Source organism: Notechis scutatus, chromosome 2 (genome assembly GCF_049901735.1).
Source record: "Notechis scutatus isolate UNSWTSFEM ecotype Mainland chromosome 2, rNotScu1.2, whole genome shotgun sequence".
NCBI lineage: Eukaryota > Metazoa > Chordata > Lepidosauria > Squamata > Elapidae > Notechis > Notechis scutatus.
This window is the reverse complement of record NC_142010.1, coordinates 197,687,152-197,701,090: the sequence shown is the minus strand read 5'-3', so window position 1 is coordinate 197,701,090 and position 13,939 is coordinate 197,687,152. Positions and strand designations below refer to the sequence as shown.

General features: G+C 35.0%; 1 protein-coding gene across 2 annotated transcripts in view; it reads right to left on the bottom strand.

Moving 5' to 3' along the window:
* The window catches only part of GLIS3 (GLIS family zinc finger 3), a 151,568-nt gene that overhangs the window by 23,303 nt on the left and 114,326 nt on the right, over positions 1-13,939 (bottom strand). For both annotated transcript variants that reach the window (XM_026675733.2, XM_087957764.1), the window contains one exon: positions 1,745-1,886. In XM_026675733.2, the coding sequence (XP_026531518.1) occupies positions 1,745-1,886 (142 nt within the window). The remainder of the gene's footprint in view (positions 1-1,744; positions 1,887-13,939) is intronic.

The following is a 13,939-nucleotide window of genomic DNA, read 5'->3' as shown; positions in this document are numbered from 1 at the left end:
GCAAGAAAGGTCGCAAAATGGGGCAAAACTCACTTAACAACTGTGTTGTTCAGCAATGGAAATTTTAGGCTCACTTCTGGTCGTAAGTTGAGGACTACCTGTGTTGTGTCAAGAAGAGAACAAAAGAGGTGTTCAAAAAAAAGGAAGCTCAAAATCCCCCAAACCGTGTGTTTGGATCCTCAAGGGCAGAATCACTTTTACAATCAACACACAATTATTTTATTTTAAAGATTTGTTATTTCTCATTCTTAATTTTAATGCAAACTCATAATTAACACAATATACCAAAATAAGGCTTTGTCAAAATGTCATGGAAAGATATATTAGAGTAATAACTTTCATTAAGAAAGAAAAACATGACGTTCATATTTTTTTAAAAAATATTTGTATGTAAAATAATTGAGCTGCCTGTTTCAACATTTTAAAATAATCTTATATTTTCATGTTATGACATTAATTGTAATTCGGTTTTATCAAACCAATAACCTTGGAAAATCTTTTCATTTCAGTTCTGTTCTATTTTCTTCCCAAGTAATTAAATGTTTTCCATGACACCTATTTCCTTTTTTCTTTGCTTCATATAGTAGAACTTTATTTCTAGATTAGGAGTTACTGAAATAGCTACCTAACAAAACCTATAGCCTGATTAATCAGACAGAAGCAATATTAAAGTACAGTATTTCTTTTCTGTATGCCATGAAATAAACATGCCATGTGATAATGTGCAGCAATGAATACATGGGATTCCATTCAACTAAACAGCAAAACATAATAGCTTGTACTTAAGTTATGAATTAAATTGATTGTCCAAGGGTCCAATCAAATAAACTCCTAGTGCTACCAATCAAGAAGCATTATGTAGCAATTGCAAATTTCCCCTTATAATAGGTTTATTTAGGCAAAAAAAAAAAAAAAAACCTGGAAGAAAATATGGGTGAAAGGAAGAGTTAAAAATGGAAAACAATGTTTCCTGGCCTCCCCTGAATATTTCATTAATTACATGGTGTAATTAAGCAATAAATGCTTTACTTGGAAGCATCCTCAAAAGCTTGTGAATAAAATATAATGATTTTATCTAAGAGCAGTAATTATTGAGAATATTTTGTCAATAATCTCAATGTTATATTCTAGAATAAAATTGTTTTACAATGACAATATTTTTTTAAAAAAATATCAAAAACTAAACAAAATGGGGTGTTGGTGTAAAAATCACATAAAATTGAAGCAAATCCATTAAATGACATTATTAGTTGTTGTTTTTAAGTAGGAAATGTTTTATAACGATTCTATGTTTTGCTACAAACTTAAATCTACAAGAGATATTGTTTATCAAGTATATACCCAGTAAATTTTTGTAAAGATTTAGGGAGTCCATTAAGCATTTTGAGGAAATGATTAGTTGGGCTAAAACAGCTACTTTCTTTCCTTTTTTTCATATTACATCTGGAAAGATAAATCTATATTAGGCTTGTAGCAATAGATACCTGACACATTCTTTCTCGCTCACAATTTACACTTTTTTTCTGGAAGAAGAGCTGGGAAGGGATTTTTCAAGTAATGTGGTCACATTTCTTTGAATTATTTTGTCTATTACCATATTTCTATGTATTATTATTTTTAAAACTCAACAACAACAAAGAAACACAATTACACCATATCTGATGTTGTTTTGAAAATCTAGATCTGGTTGGTTTGACATCTCTGAACCCAAAATGTAACAAATAAAAAAAAATCACTACGATACCTGGATAAAGGTCATGGACATGTCCCGGTGATTGTTGGACAGTGCTGGCAGAAACATCATGGGGAGATGAAGGGACCTGAATGGGCTGGATAGTCAGGCAGTCATTGAGAATGTCTTGGTCAAGTTCTGTAGTGGCACGCAGCTGAAAGCAAAGCAGAAGGTCAAGCTAGAACTTCCTCTGAATCACAAGATGCCCCGCTAGCATCTTTTAAAAATGGATTTATTTCCAAAAATACAGCCAAGGGGAAGAGAGGCCAGAGGTTTCACTGTGTCATACCTTAAGACTTATAGATAATAAGGATTCCGCTTTTACAGCCAACAATACAGAGTCCAAATCTGGAAACTGATTACCTATTATATGTACTAAAAGACCCAAAAAAGGGGGGGTGAGGGGAGGAATATAATTACACCTACCTCTTAAAACTATTCTCAAAATATGGAATTCAGGGTTTGTACTGTGACTGAATAACAGTGGCTGGTTGTCAGCTGCCAGTTCAGTTTATGCTAATCTCAACTATAATTCTTCAGCATTTTTTCCTATAAAGCTGTATGTAGGGTATATCTTCCCTAGAACTTTCTATAATTTTAGGCAAAACAAAACAGCGTTATTAATACTTGTTAAACTTTAAAATAATTCTTTATACTTGGGATTTTGTCTAAGGTTATACTACATAGCTATTTTTAAAAAGTAAAAAGATACTCAAAGGAGTTGTTGTTTTTTGGACATTTCTCATTCATCTCCATCCTTCATCTCATAATAAGATGTTTCTCATACTGTAACCATGAACTCCATTTTCACCAGCCATTTTCATCACTTTCATGCATATGCATTTCTGAGATCAAAGCTACATGTTTTTTTATTCATATTCTTAGTCTATGTTCTGCAGTTAATTTTAATTACTATGAGATATTGTTCAAAAGGGTAGCTTTTCCAAAAAGAAGTTCAAGGTTATATTATTTACCCTACATATTTACTTCAACAGGGTTTTGTTTTTACTTAAGCTCACTGGCAATTTATCAATTTTATATACCATGAACATGACTCTGTCTTCCAGAGGCATTAGAGATATTTCGATGAGGGGAGGAAAAGAAAGGAGTAGAGGGGAAAAAAGCAGTGTGATGGTTTATAGAAGCCTGATGGAGAATCATTTAAAATAACTACCAGAACTTAAGCAGAAAATAAGTTTCTTAATATACTGTGAAAAGAAAAAGTATTGTTTCTTAGCATTTGAAGAACAGCCTGAGCTCTAGTGATAAGATTGGTTGGACACCTAAACTTAGTAACTGAATCTTTATTTATTTATTTATTTGATTTGCCAATTGTTTACAAGATAATAAGTATAAGTGTATACATAGTTGTGAATACATGAAATGGGTACATATAAGAAAAATAAAAGAAGAATAAGAGAAACAATAGGACAGGGACGGTAGGCACGTTGGTGCGCTTATGCACGCCCCCTACAGACCTCTTAGGAAAGGGGTGAGGTCAATAGTAGACAGTCTAAGGTTAAAGTTTTTGGGGTTTGGGGAAGAGACTATAGAGTCGGGTAGAGTATTCCAGACATTGACCACTCTATTGCTGAAGTCGTATTTCCTGCAATTAAGTTTGGTGCGGTTTACTTTGAGTTTGTATCTATTGTGTGCTCTTGTGTTGTTATGGTTGAAGCTGAAGTATTCATTGACAGGTAGGACATTGCAATGTATGATTTTATATACCATGCTTAAGTCAGACCGAAGACGGCGTAATTCAAGGTTTTCTAGTTTTAGAATTTCAAGTCTGGTGGCATAAGGTATTCTACAACGAGTAGAAGAGTGGAGAACTCTTCTTGTGAAATATTTCTGGACTTTCTCAATTGTGCTAATATCAGATACGTAATGAGGGTTCCAGACTGATGAGCTGTATTCGAGTATTGGTCTAGCAAATGTTTTGTATGCTCTGGTTAGTAGTGTGATATTACCAGAGAAAAAACTACGTAGGATTAGGTTAACAACTCTTAATGCCTTTTTGGCTATGTAGTTGCAGTGGGCTCTAGCACTTAGATCATTAGAGGTGAGTATTCCAAGGTCCTTTACAGAGCTTGGGTCATCAACAAGATCTTGACTATTCAGCTTGTATTTTATTTTCTGATTTTTTTTGCCAATATGTAAGACAGAGCATTTATTTGTTGAGATTTGAAGTTGCCATTTGTTTGACCATTCAGATACATAGTCAAGATCTTCAGTCCTCATGATTTATAGATTACAATGGGACAATAAGTTATAGATAGAGAGTTAAGGATTTTTCTTATCCCCTCTTGGTCTATTACTCAGCCTATTCTTTAAGAAATTATTACTCTAAGTTAACTTCCTTCTGTCTTTTCTTCCCAAATGCTGGTTTCAACACTCAGTAATGGTCATATCCATACAAAGACACTTCAACCTTTAGCAAACTTATGATTGTACTCTTGAAGTAATCATCAATGGAGTTAATGTCCAGATAAATACGCAGAGGAGTGGAGTCTATTTAATTTTTGCTTTAGATAGGACTCTTATTTTAACAGAATACATTCTACATCTGGAAACAAGAACACTTTCCAGAAACAAAGTATCCTAGAAAACAAGGCGCCATCTACCCTAATTTATTATTATTTTTCTTGACAGTTCTTCTAATTTTTATAAGCTCGCAGAACAATGAATGGAAATTCAATTCCCATCATTTTCTCATTTCAGATTTGATTGGATAATCACCCATGATTTAGTAAAGCAAGTAGATGTAATTAGAAGGGAACAACAGCCTTAAATTCCTCAATTTTCAGTTGATTATACTTGAATGGAAAAACAGCTTTAAGTTGATGTTAAGCACGAACAAACTTCCCAACACAAAAGCTATTAAAACTTTTCTTTTCATTTTTCTTATCACTTATCATAGATTTCTGTTTGCCTTATGGAGACTCAGAATAATTGTTATTGTTCAGTAGAAATCATATGCCACTAAAATATGCTTCTCAGTACATTCAGCCAGGAGAAAAATACTTGTTCATTCTTGCAGATATCTTTGTTATAAAAGCATGCTAGAAGGAATCAAAGTGCGTTTATTACTTCAACTCCTACTTCCAATTATTGTATCATTTAAAAAGTCTTTCTGAAGACTGACATTATAGAGTTAGATAAGCATTATGGAGCCAAATGAGAAGGGTTAAACGTGCCAAGGTGATGCTCTTTTCTGATTGCAGCAAACTATGGCAAAATCAATGCCATAATGTCACATCATCATCATCATAAAGAAATTGAGATTTAAATCTTTAAAGTCCCATCTAGAGATGGGAGAAGAAAATGTAAAAATGCACCATTTCTGCTTGTAAATTTTGCGCTGCCAAGGAAGGGATCACCAGAATACTTATCCTTAAGGTGCACTCTCATAATTCATAAAAAAAACACTGACATCACATTAAGGTTTATATTGGTTATGTGCTAAGTAGATAAATATCTCAAGGACACTTTTCCACCCAAAACCTGAGTGAGCAATACCTTTAACATACCAATTTTACCCAGTTTACAATATGAGGTTTCCAAATGTTATAATTTCTGGTGTTGTTTCTTGCCAACTCTTAATCAGATGTGGAAGAAATATACTATATTTGTTTTCTCATACTTGTTTGATATTTGCTGCATGGTTCGCAAATATAATAGAAAATACAGAGGTCTTCCAAGCAAGTTTCATTACATGATAGTCTGGTCTAATGTAATAGATATATGAATGCAACTTTTCCTAAATATTTTGGATCATATGTTCACCTCAAACTATTTTTCCATGAACAGGCATAGCCACACACAGATTTTATGAAATGAAAGTCTAAGGACAATCTCTACCTGCTCTCATAAGTAGACCAATAAAATATTTTCATGATGGCAGTTAGCAGGAAGCTTTCAACATGCTACTCTTCCTTTATCTTTGGCATTTTGGCCTTCAATGGTTGAATTTTAGTATACATCAGTGCTGCATTGTGATTTGTGTTCAAAATCCCTTTCCTACAAAACTATAAAGTGTTATAGTTTTCATAATTTAATTCATTTGTTTAATTCATTTGCTACTCATACTTTCCAGTGATCTCATGTATTTTTTTCCTTTCTGATAATAAAAATATAACTCTAATAGATAATATATTAGAATATAACAAGAGATATACTGTATAAAATAAAATCTAAATCCATAGCCAGTTTGGTGTAGTGGATGCTGGATTAAAAACTCAAAATTGGACATTCTTTAAAGTGTGGAAGTCAGCTGGGTGACTTTGGGCCAGCCATTGTCTCTCAGTGTTGATTTAACAAGAAGGTGAGAACATTATATATGTCACGTGGGTTGCACTGAACAGAGGCGGGGTATAAGTCTAGTAATGAGGAAGATGCCAATAGGGGAAGCTGTCGAGCAGGCTAAAAGCACAATAATAGCATGCAGAAAATGAAATTCAAAGGGAATTTTGTGTCCTTTTATTGGACATTCCATGTTGCCAGTATGACCAGGAGGCATTAACCCTTTTAAAGACATCCAGATTAATGGCTACCCTTATTCCTTTTCTTTGAGTGACAGTGTACAGTGCATATTCATCATTCATAGTCACTGAATGACTAATAATATGAGATTCTACTTTATGTACTTTGGTCCCCTCTTAACATTTTAGTAAGTGTGGAAATCACAAATATTGTTATTTCCCCCCAGAAGAAAATGCTTTAGCATCCCTCTCCACATTTATTCCATTTTTACAGCATCTGTTTCATGGCCATAAACAGTACTGTATGCACTGATTTATATACTGTAAAGAGAATATACTGGCAGTTATATTTTTGTTCTCTTTCCATTAAATCCCCTCATAAAGTTTGTTTTTTTAGCATCTGCATACAGAGTAGACATTTTCATTGAACTATCTATCCAGCAAGATCTCCTTCCTGGTTAGTTATTTGTTATCAGTTTACTGTATATTCAAAGTCACACTGATTTTGCCCCATAAGGATCACCTTATGCTAACTTACAGTGTTCATGTTTGTATTTTAATATTCATCCACGCTGGATAAATATTTTTGAGGTTCTTCTCTGCCCCTTTCTTATTCATCCTAAATAATTTAAGGTCATCAGCAAACCTGGGCATCTCACTGTGAATTATCTATTATTCATCATATTTATTATTAATTATATTTATATTATCCATTTTTCTAGGTCAGGTTGCAGTTGGTTGCTAATTACTATAAGATGTAGTGAGTTTTTTATTTGTAATCCTTTGCTTTGTGAAATCAACTAAGATAACCTATTTTGGTTCGATGTAATTAACATGGCTGTGACGCAGTAAAGAAACATCAACATAACTCTAAATCTAAGATTTGTTTCTACACAAGATTGGGTAGCTTTCTTTAAGCAGAACAGCATAATATATCAAGAAATGTCTTGAGTCTACAATATCATAAAGGAATAAACTAGTGTATATTAATAATTATTGATGACAGTTGTAATTCAGACAGATCAGTGGAGGCACAATTTATTTAGCCTACCTGTAGTACAAATTCAATAGCCTCTGAGTTGCAATAATTCCAATTACTGTTGTAATAGTGAGAAAAAGATAGAGGGGAGAAGGCTAATCCTCTGATCATTTACAACATTTGTTTTCTTGTTTTAGATTCAGCAGAATAAAAAGATTTGGCTGATTTTGGTCTGAAGTTTGGCATTAAATAGCATGATTACATTCCTTAAAGTCTGCCCCCCCATCACTAATCCTCTTCCGCCAGCATCCTTGTCCTTTGCTCCACACTTTCTGATTTATATTCCATTTTGAGAACAGGAAGTAAGGAGATTAAAGTTGAGGATTAAAACACTTACTCTTTACAACATTTTTGTGAAGAATGGCTTCTTAGTTGCCATGGGCACTGCTCGGTGACCCTTAGCCTCCAAATGCAATTCCTCTTGCATTAATGAAATATTTTGATTGAATGCCATAGAAAACAAATGAGTGGAAATTATTTCTTTTGTTGTTGCTAGTGTCTTTTTTGTAATTTTAACAATGAGAAATAGTTTTGAAAAAAGGCAATTAAAACTAAAAATTAATGTTGCAAAGCCAATTTGGGGCTTTGAAGAATCTATATTTTAAAAGAAGGAAATAACTTGGTGGCAGGGCAAGTGAATTGAAGCATCCTATAACTTAATCCTCTACATTTATTTTATATATTGTATCATGCTGAAATTCTGTTATTTTTTTCAAGTTTTTTTAAAATATCTCACCTTAAGAAAGGGAGTCTTGTAGCTAATATTTTAAATAAGTTTACAGAAAAAAAAGTGACTATTTTTTTCTGGAAGAGGAGCAGTACTCCCTCCCCCATAGTTGAGAAATTAAATACAAGGTTTAAAAAAAACAAATATAAGTTGGAACTGATTATGCTTAATTTTAGACAATATTATTGCAATTGATACATTGTCAAAAAAGATTCTGATAAAAAATCAGTCCAAGGAGTTTGCTTATAAAAATGTATACTTTCAAACAACCCAAGCAAACATACATATGAAAGGCCAGTCGAGATATTTTAATGCAGAAAAAAACCAATTCTCTTTTCTCCTGAACGCCTGGCTGTGAAAATAATGCAAAAATTTAGTAAGTAAATAAGAACGCAATACCTCTTTGTGATACCTCAAACTTTCATTAAGGTAGACCCAAGACTGTATAATGATAGGATCAGCTTTGGATTACTTTATTTATGCTTTCTATGGCTTCCTGGTTTTACTAAAAAGAAAAGGGGGGGAGGAAAAAAAAGGGGGGGGGGAAGGAAAGGATTCTGCTAACTGAATTTCACTCTGTCTTTCCCTAGTCTCGTGATCACCAGACTGTACTGAGACTATAACTCCCAGTCAGCATTTTTGAAAGTGACATGGATGCAACAGAAAACCATGATTAAATGTGGCCTGGTCATTTGTTTTGCTGCTTGCACTCAGTGAAGCTAGGAAGCAGCTGCATCTGAACCATAATGGTTTAGCTATATCTACTCAATAATCTGGGATTTCATCATCTAAATCAAGTTTAATACTCAGAGCTTTGTACAATCAGTTAGTGAGCAATGAGTAGAGTCTGAAAGGAAAACCGCGTATTGTCCGTTCATTTATGTTTAATTCCCCTCCTGCACAATGGAAAGAATTGTATGGCTTACTAAACAAAAGTGACATGAAAGAGGTCTGGTGTAATTATAAATAATTAACAGGTTATACCCCTATAGAAGTCTGATTTTGTGAAAGAAAAATAGCTTTAAAAGAAGGCTTTGCTTCTAGAAAATACATTTTTTTCCTATAGGGCATTTTACTGCCTGAGGTGACGAATATTCTTCTCTTACTTAATGTGCAGAAATAGGACTATGTTTTATTTCAACATCAGTGAAATGACAGGATGCCACTACTACAATCAACAGGCCTGGCTGGGCCATCTGGTGTTCATGACTTCAATATCAATAAATTCAGTATCAAAGCAGAGGGAAACATTTTTGCAGCCATTTAGAATTAAACATTAATGTTATTTGTCTTTTTATATGGCTAAATTTATAAGAAATGTTATTCTCCTTCTCAGATCAGAGATACATTTTTCATTTTAAAATTGTATAGAAATTTAAATAGGTAAATCTAGCGTATTGTTGGATTACTCTACAATACAATTTTAACAAAATGGTACCATTAAAAATATCCATTAAAATAAAAATTGACACAATTAATGTTTATTTGTCTAGCAAACATAGATAAAAGCAAAATTTGAAATGAGTTCTGGTATCTGTATAGAAAGCACAATTATTATATCACATGATCATGGCAGTATATATCCTAAAGAACAAAGAGTACAATTTATAAAGTTGATATATTTAAAAAAAGCTAATATTTATCTTTCCTGAAGTTAGATATTAGAATCATTTCTGTGGATTTCTTTTTAGCATTATCTGGACAGCTCCTTAGGATGGCAGTATCTCATCAAACTCTAGAAAAATAAATTTAATTTTCTGAACAAATAAATTTCCTGATTTATTTTTCATGGCACCAATTTCTAAAATTTATCTTAGTAGAATTTTATCTGCTGCTGTTTTAAATTTCTACAAATGGAAACAATTTCCAAAATCATCAAAACAATTTTTACCTAACTGTTAAATGTAAATATGGCAAAGCATTTTGATTCCAATGTAGCACTTTTCTCTGTTCTAATGTCATCCCCATGTATGGAAACTAAAACGTGTAAGGGATCTAGAAATTCCAGGAATTCTACTCCTAAAACATCAGCAGGAATTAGAACATTACAATATGATATAAACAAATTGGAAATTACAAATTAGATAAAATACTGTAGGAATCGCAGCAAATATCATTTCAAAATATGGGTGCTTTCTCAGAAGAAAGAAATCAGATCAAGTGATCCCTAAGAATGAAAATGTGCTTGTACATATTCATTGCAGACTAACAAGCCTTCTACCCATTTTCTTTATTTGATATGGTACATTATTTCAATTAAAACTGAAAAATTATCTTTCTGCAAAGTAAAGCACAATCTGCATTGCTAAAAGCAAAATATGTCTGGCTGCAGCTCAGCATTTACTTTGTCTTTTGATGTAAGAGTATTTTATGATTGGCCAAACCCACCAGGGCAACCATTTTGTGAACGAGCCCCCCAAATGATCTTAAAATGTGCCTATTTGTCCCAAAAGGCAGGTTTCCACAATTCATAGTATATTCAGAATTGTTCCATTTTCATAGATTCAGATTGACCGTATTTTAATAATATAAATTTCAACTTGATTAAATGATATCACTATGAAATATGAAGCATTATTCTAAATAATCATTATATAATTATAAGTAATTATATCACTATTACAGACAATAGTGAAGCCACTGTTCCATCAAAAACTATACCTTGATAATAACCAATATTCTTAAATTTGATTTTTGAAGTAGTGGAATGAAGCAAAGCGAATAAATAAAAAAATGCACAGATTCAGGATTCAGCGCTTTGAGTTGAAAAAAACCACAGACCTAAGAGGGAAGGAGGGGACTTCACTGCTGAACTGGCCTTCTTGATCTAAAACACAGGGAGGGCATATGTGTATATGTTAACCAACCTAACTGACAACTTTGTTGTCCAAAAGGTAGAGGGTGAAACTAGAGGGACAGCCATACTGGACTTACTTCTTACAAACAGAGAAGAAGTGATAGAGGGAGTTGAAACTGCAGGAACCTTGGGTGAGAGTGACCATGTCATACAATAATTCAACATAACACAAATACAAGCAATAGAACATAATGACACCAGAGTCTTGGATTTTAAAAGAGCTGATTTCAATAAACTCAGAGAGATTCCATGGATGAAAATCCTAAAGAGGAAAACAACTCAAGAATCTTGGGAAACTCTGAAAAGTATGATCATAAAAGCCCAGGCCAGCACAATACCACTGAGAAAGAAAAACAAGAAATCCAAGAAGAAACCAGCATGGCTGCACAAAGATCTCTCTGGCAAATTGAAAGAAAAAAAGGACAAGTAGAAAAAATGGAAAGAAGGACATACATCTAAGGCAGAATATCAGCAAATAGCCAGAATCTGCAAAGACGAAGTCAGGAAAGCAAAGGCTCAGAACGAACAAAGACTTGCAACAAAAGTCAAAGATAATAAAAAAAAAGTTTCTTCCAACATATAAATAACAAGAAAAAAATCAAGGAAACAGTCAGTCCACTAAAGAGAGAAGACGACAAGGAAGTAACAGGCAACAGAGAGAAAGCAGAACTGCTTAACTCATTCTTTGCATCGGTCTTCATGCAAAAAGAAACCATAGCTCAACCTACCAAAAACATAACTGTAAAAGACAGACCAGAAATAAAAGTTAAAATAAGTTTTAAAAAATAGTAAGAGAACACCTGTCTGATCTTGATGAACACAAATCACCAGGGCCTGATGGATTACATCCCAGAATTTTAAAAGAGCTGGCAGAGGTCATCACAGAACCACTGCACCATATCTTTCAAAAATCCTGGAGCACCGGGGAACTACCAGAGGACTGGAAAAGAGCAGGTGTGGTTCCCATCTTCAAAAAAGGGAAAAAAACAGTCCCAGGAAACTATAGACCAATCAGCCTAACATCAATACCTGGGAAGATACTGGAAAAGATAATAAAAAAATAGATCTGCCAACATCTAGAAACAAGTAAAGTAATAATTAGCAGTCAGCACGGGTTTGTTAAGAACAGATCATGCCAAACCAATCTTATTTCATTCTTCAACAAAGTGACTAAATTAGTAGACCAGCAAAATACTGAGGACATAATATATTTAGATTTCAGCAAGGCATTCGACAAAGTAGACCACAACCTACTTCTTAGTAAGCTAGAAAAAAGTGGAATAGATAGCACCACCACTAGATGGACTTGCAACTGGCTGACAAACCATACTCAACGAGTAGTCCTACATGGAGGGAAGTAAGCAGTGGGGTGCCACAAGGTTCCGTCTTAGGCCCAGTACTCTTCAATATCTTCATTAACGACTTAGATGAGGGAATAGAAGGGGAACTTACCAAATTTGCAGATGATACTAAGCTGGCAGGAATAGCTAACACCCAAGAAGATAGGCTCAAAATCCAGATGGATCTTGACAGACTAGAACACTCAGCCGTATCTAACAAAATGAAATTCAATGTAGAGAAAAGTAAAGTCAAGAAAAAACAAAAGTCCACATATAGACTGGGTGAAACCAGGGTCAATCGAAGTAACTGTGAAAGGGATCTTAGAGTCTTATCTTAGCTAAATATGAGCCAGCAGTGTGCAGCAACAGCCAAAAAAGCTAATGCTATCCTAAATTGTATTAATAGAGGGATACAATCAAGATCAAGGGAGGTACTAATACCACTCTATAAAGCCTTAGTAAGACCACACCTAGAGTACTGCATCCAGTTTTGTTCACCACATTATAAAAAAGATGTTGAGACTCTAGAAAAAGTACAGAGAAGAGCAACCAGGAAGATTAGGGGACTGGAGACTAAAACATATGAAGAACGGTTACAGGAACTGGGCTTGGCTAGTCTAGTAAAGAGAAGGACCAGGGGAGACATGATAGTAGTCTTCCAATATTTGAGGGGCTGCCGCAGAGAGGAAGGGGTCAAGCTATTTTCTAAAGTGCCTGTAGGCCAGACAAGGAATAATGGATGGATACTGAACAAGGAGAGATTTAATTTGGAAATAAGGAGAAACTTTCTGTCAGAACAATCAACCAATGGAACAGCTTGCCCTTGGAAGTTGTGGGAGCACCATCACTTGAGACTTTGAAGAAGGGATTGGACTGCCATTTGTCAGAAATGGTGTAGGGTCTCCCGCTTGGGCAGGGGGTTGGACTAGATGACCTACAAGGTCCCTTCCAACTCTGATTATCTGTTATATGTCATGCATAACTGTTAATATCTGTACTCTGTACTCTCTGTGTGTGTGTGTGTATGTGTTAAACTGCTTCTCCATATCAGTTGCGTTTAGCAAATACATCTGATATTGGCAAGGTTATGATAAACCTTTGGTATCATAGAGCTGGAGGAGGTCATTTAGGCCAGGGGTCACCAACCTTTTGGACCTCAGGGACCACTAAATTCATAATTTTAAATCCCACAGACCACTAATATGATCTGCCTCGTGGCCAGCTGGGTGGGCATGGCAGGTCATGTGACTGGGTGGGCATGGCCAACTTGATGTCACTCACATTGAGGCCTCTACTCGCCCCTCCCCTTCCAGCCATTCATCATCTGCCCGCCCGGGCTCCTTTGATCCCCAAAAGGAAGCAGTTGTTGGAGCTAAGCAGCCACCATGAGAAAGAGTTGGCAAAACAATTGGCTCAGTTCAAATTGGATCTGACAGAGAAAGAGGCTCAGCAGAAGCACCTCACTGAGGACTATGAGCATAGGCTTTCCAAGCAGAGGGAAGACCTGCAGGAGTGCAAGGCACCTGGAGGTTCAGAGGGGTGAGATGGTCAGCCTGTTCCAGGCCATGATGCAGTCCCACTGGAACAAGGCCCTCTGGCTCTTCGCCACCAGCGGCACTTCCCTCCGGCCTTTGGCCAAAGCCTCACACCAGGAGCTGAAGCAGACTCCAAGTCGGAAGTTCTGTCCCCTACCAATCCACACAAAAAGACCCCGAAGGGGGAGACTCTCTGCAGCAATACAAATGTTCATTGCACGTATCTGG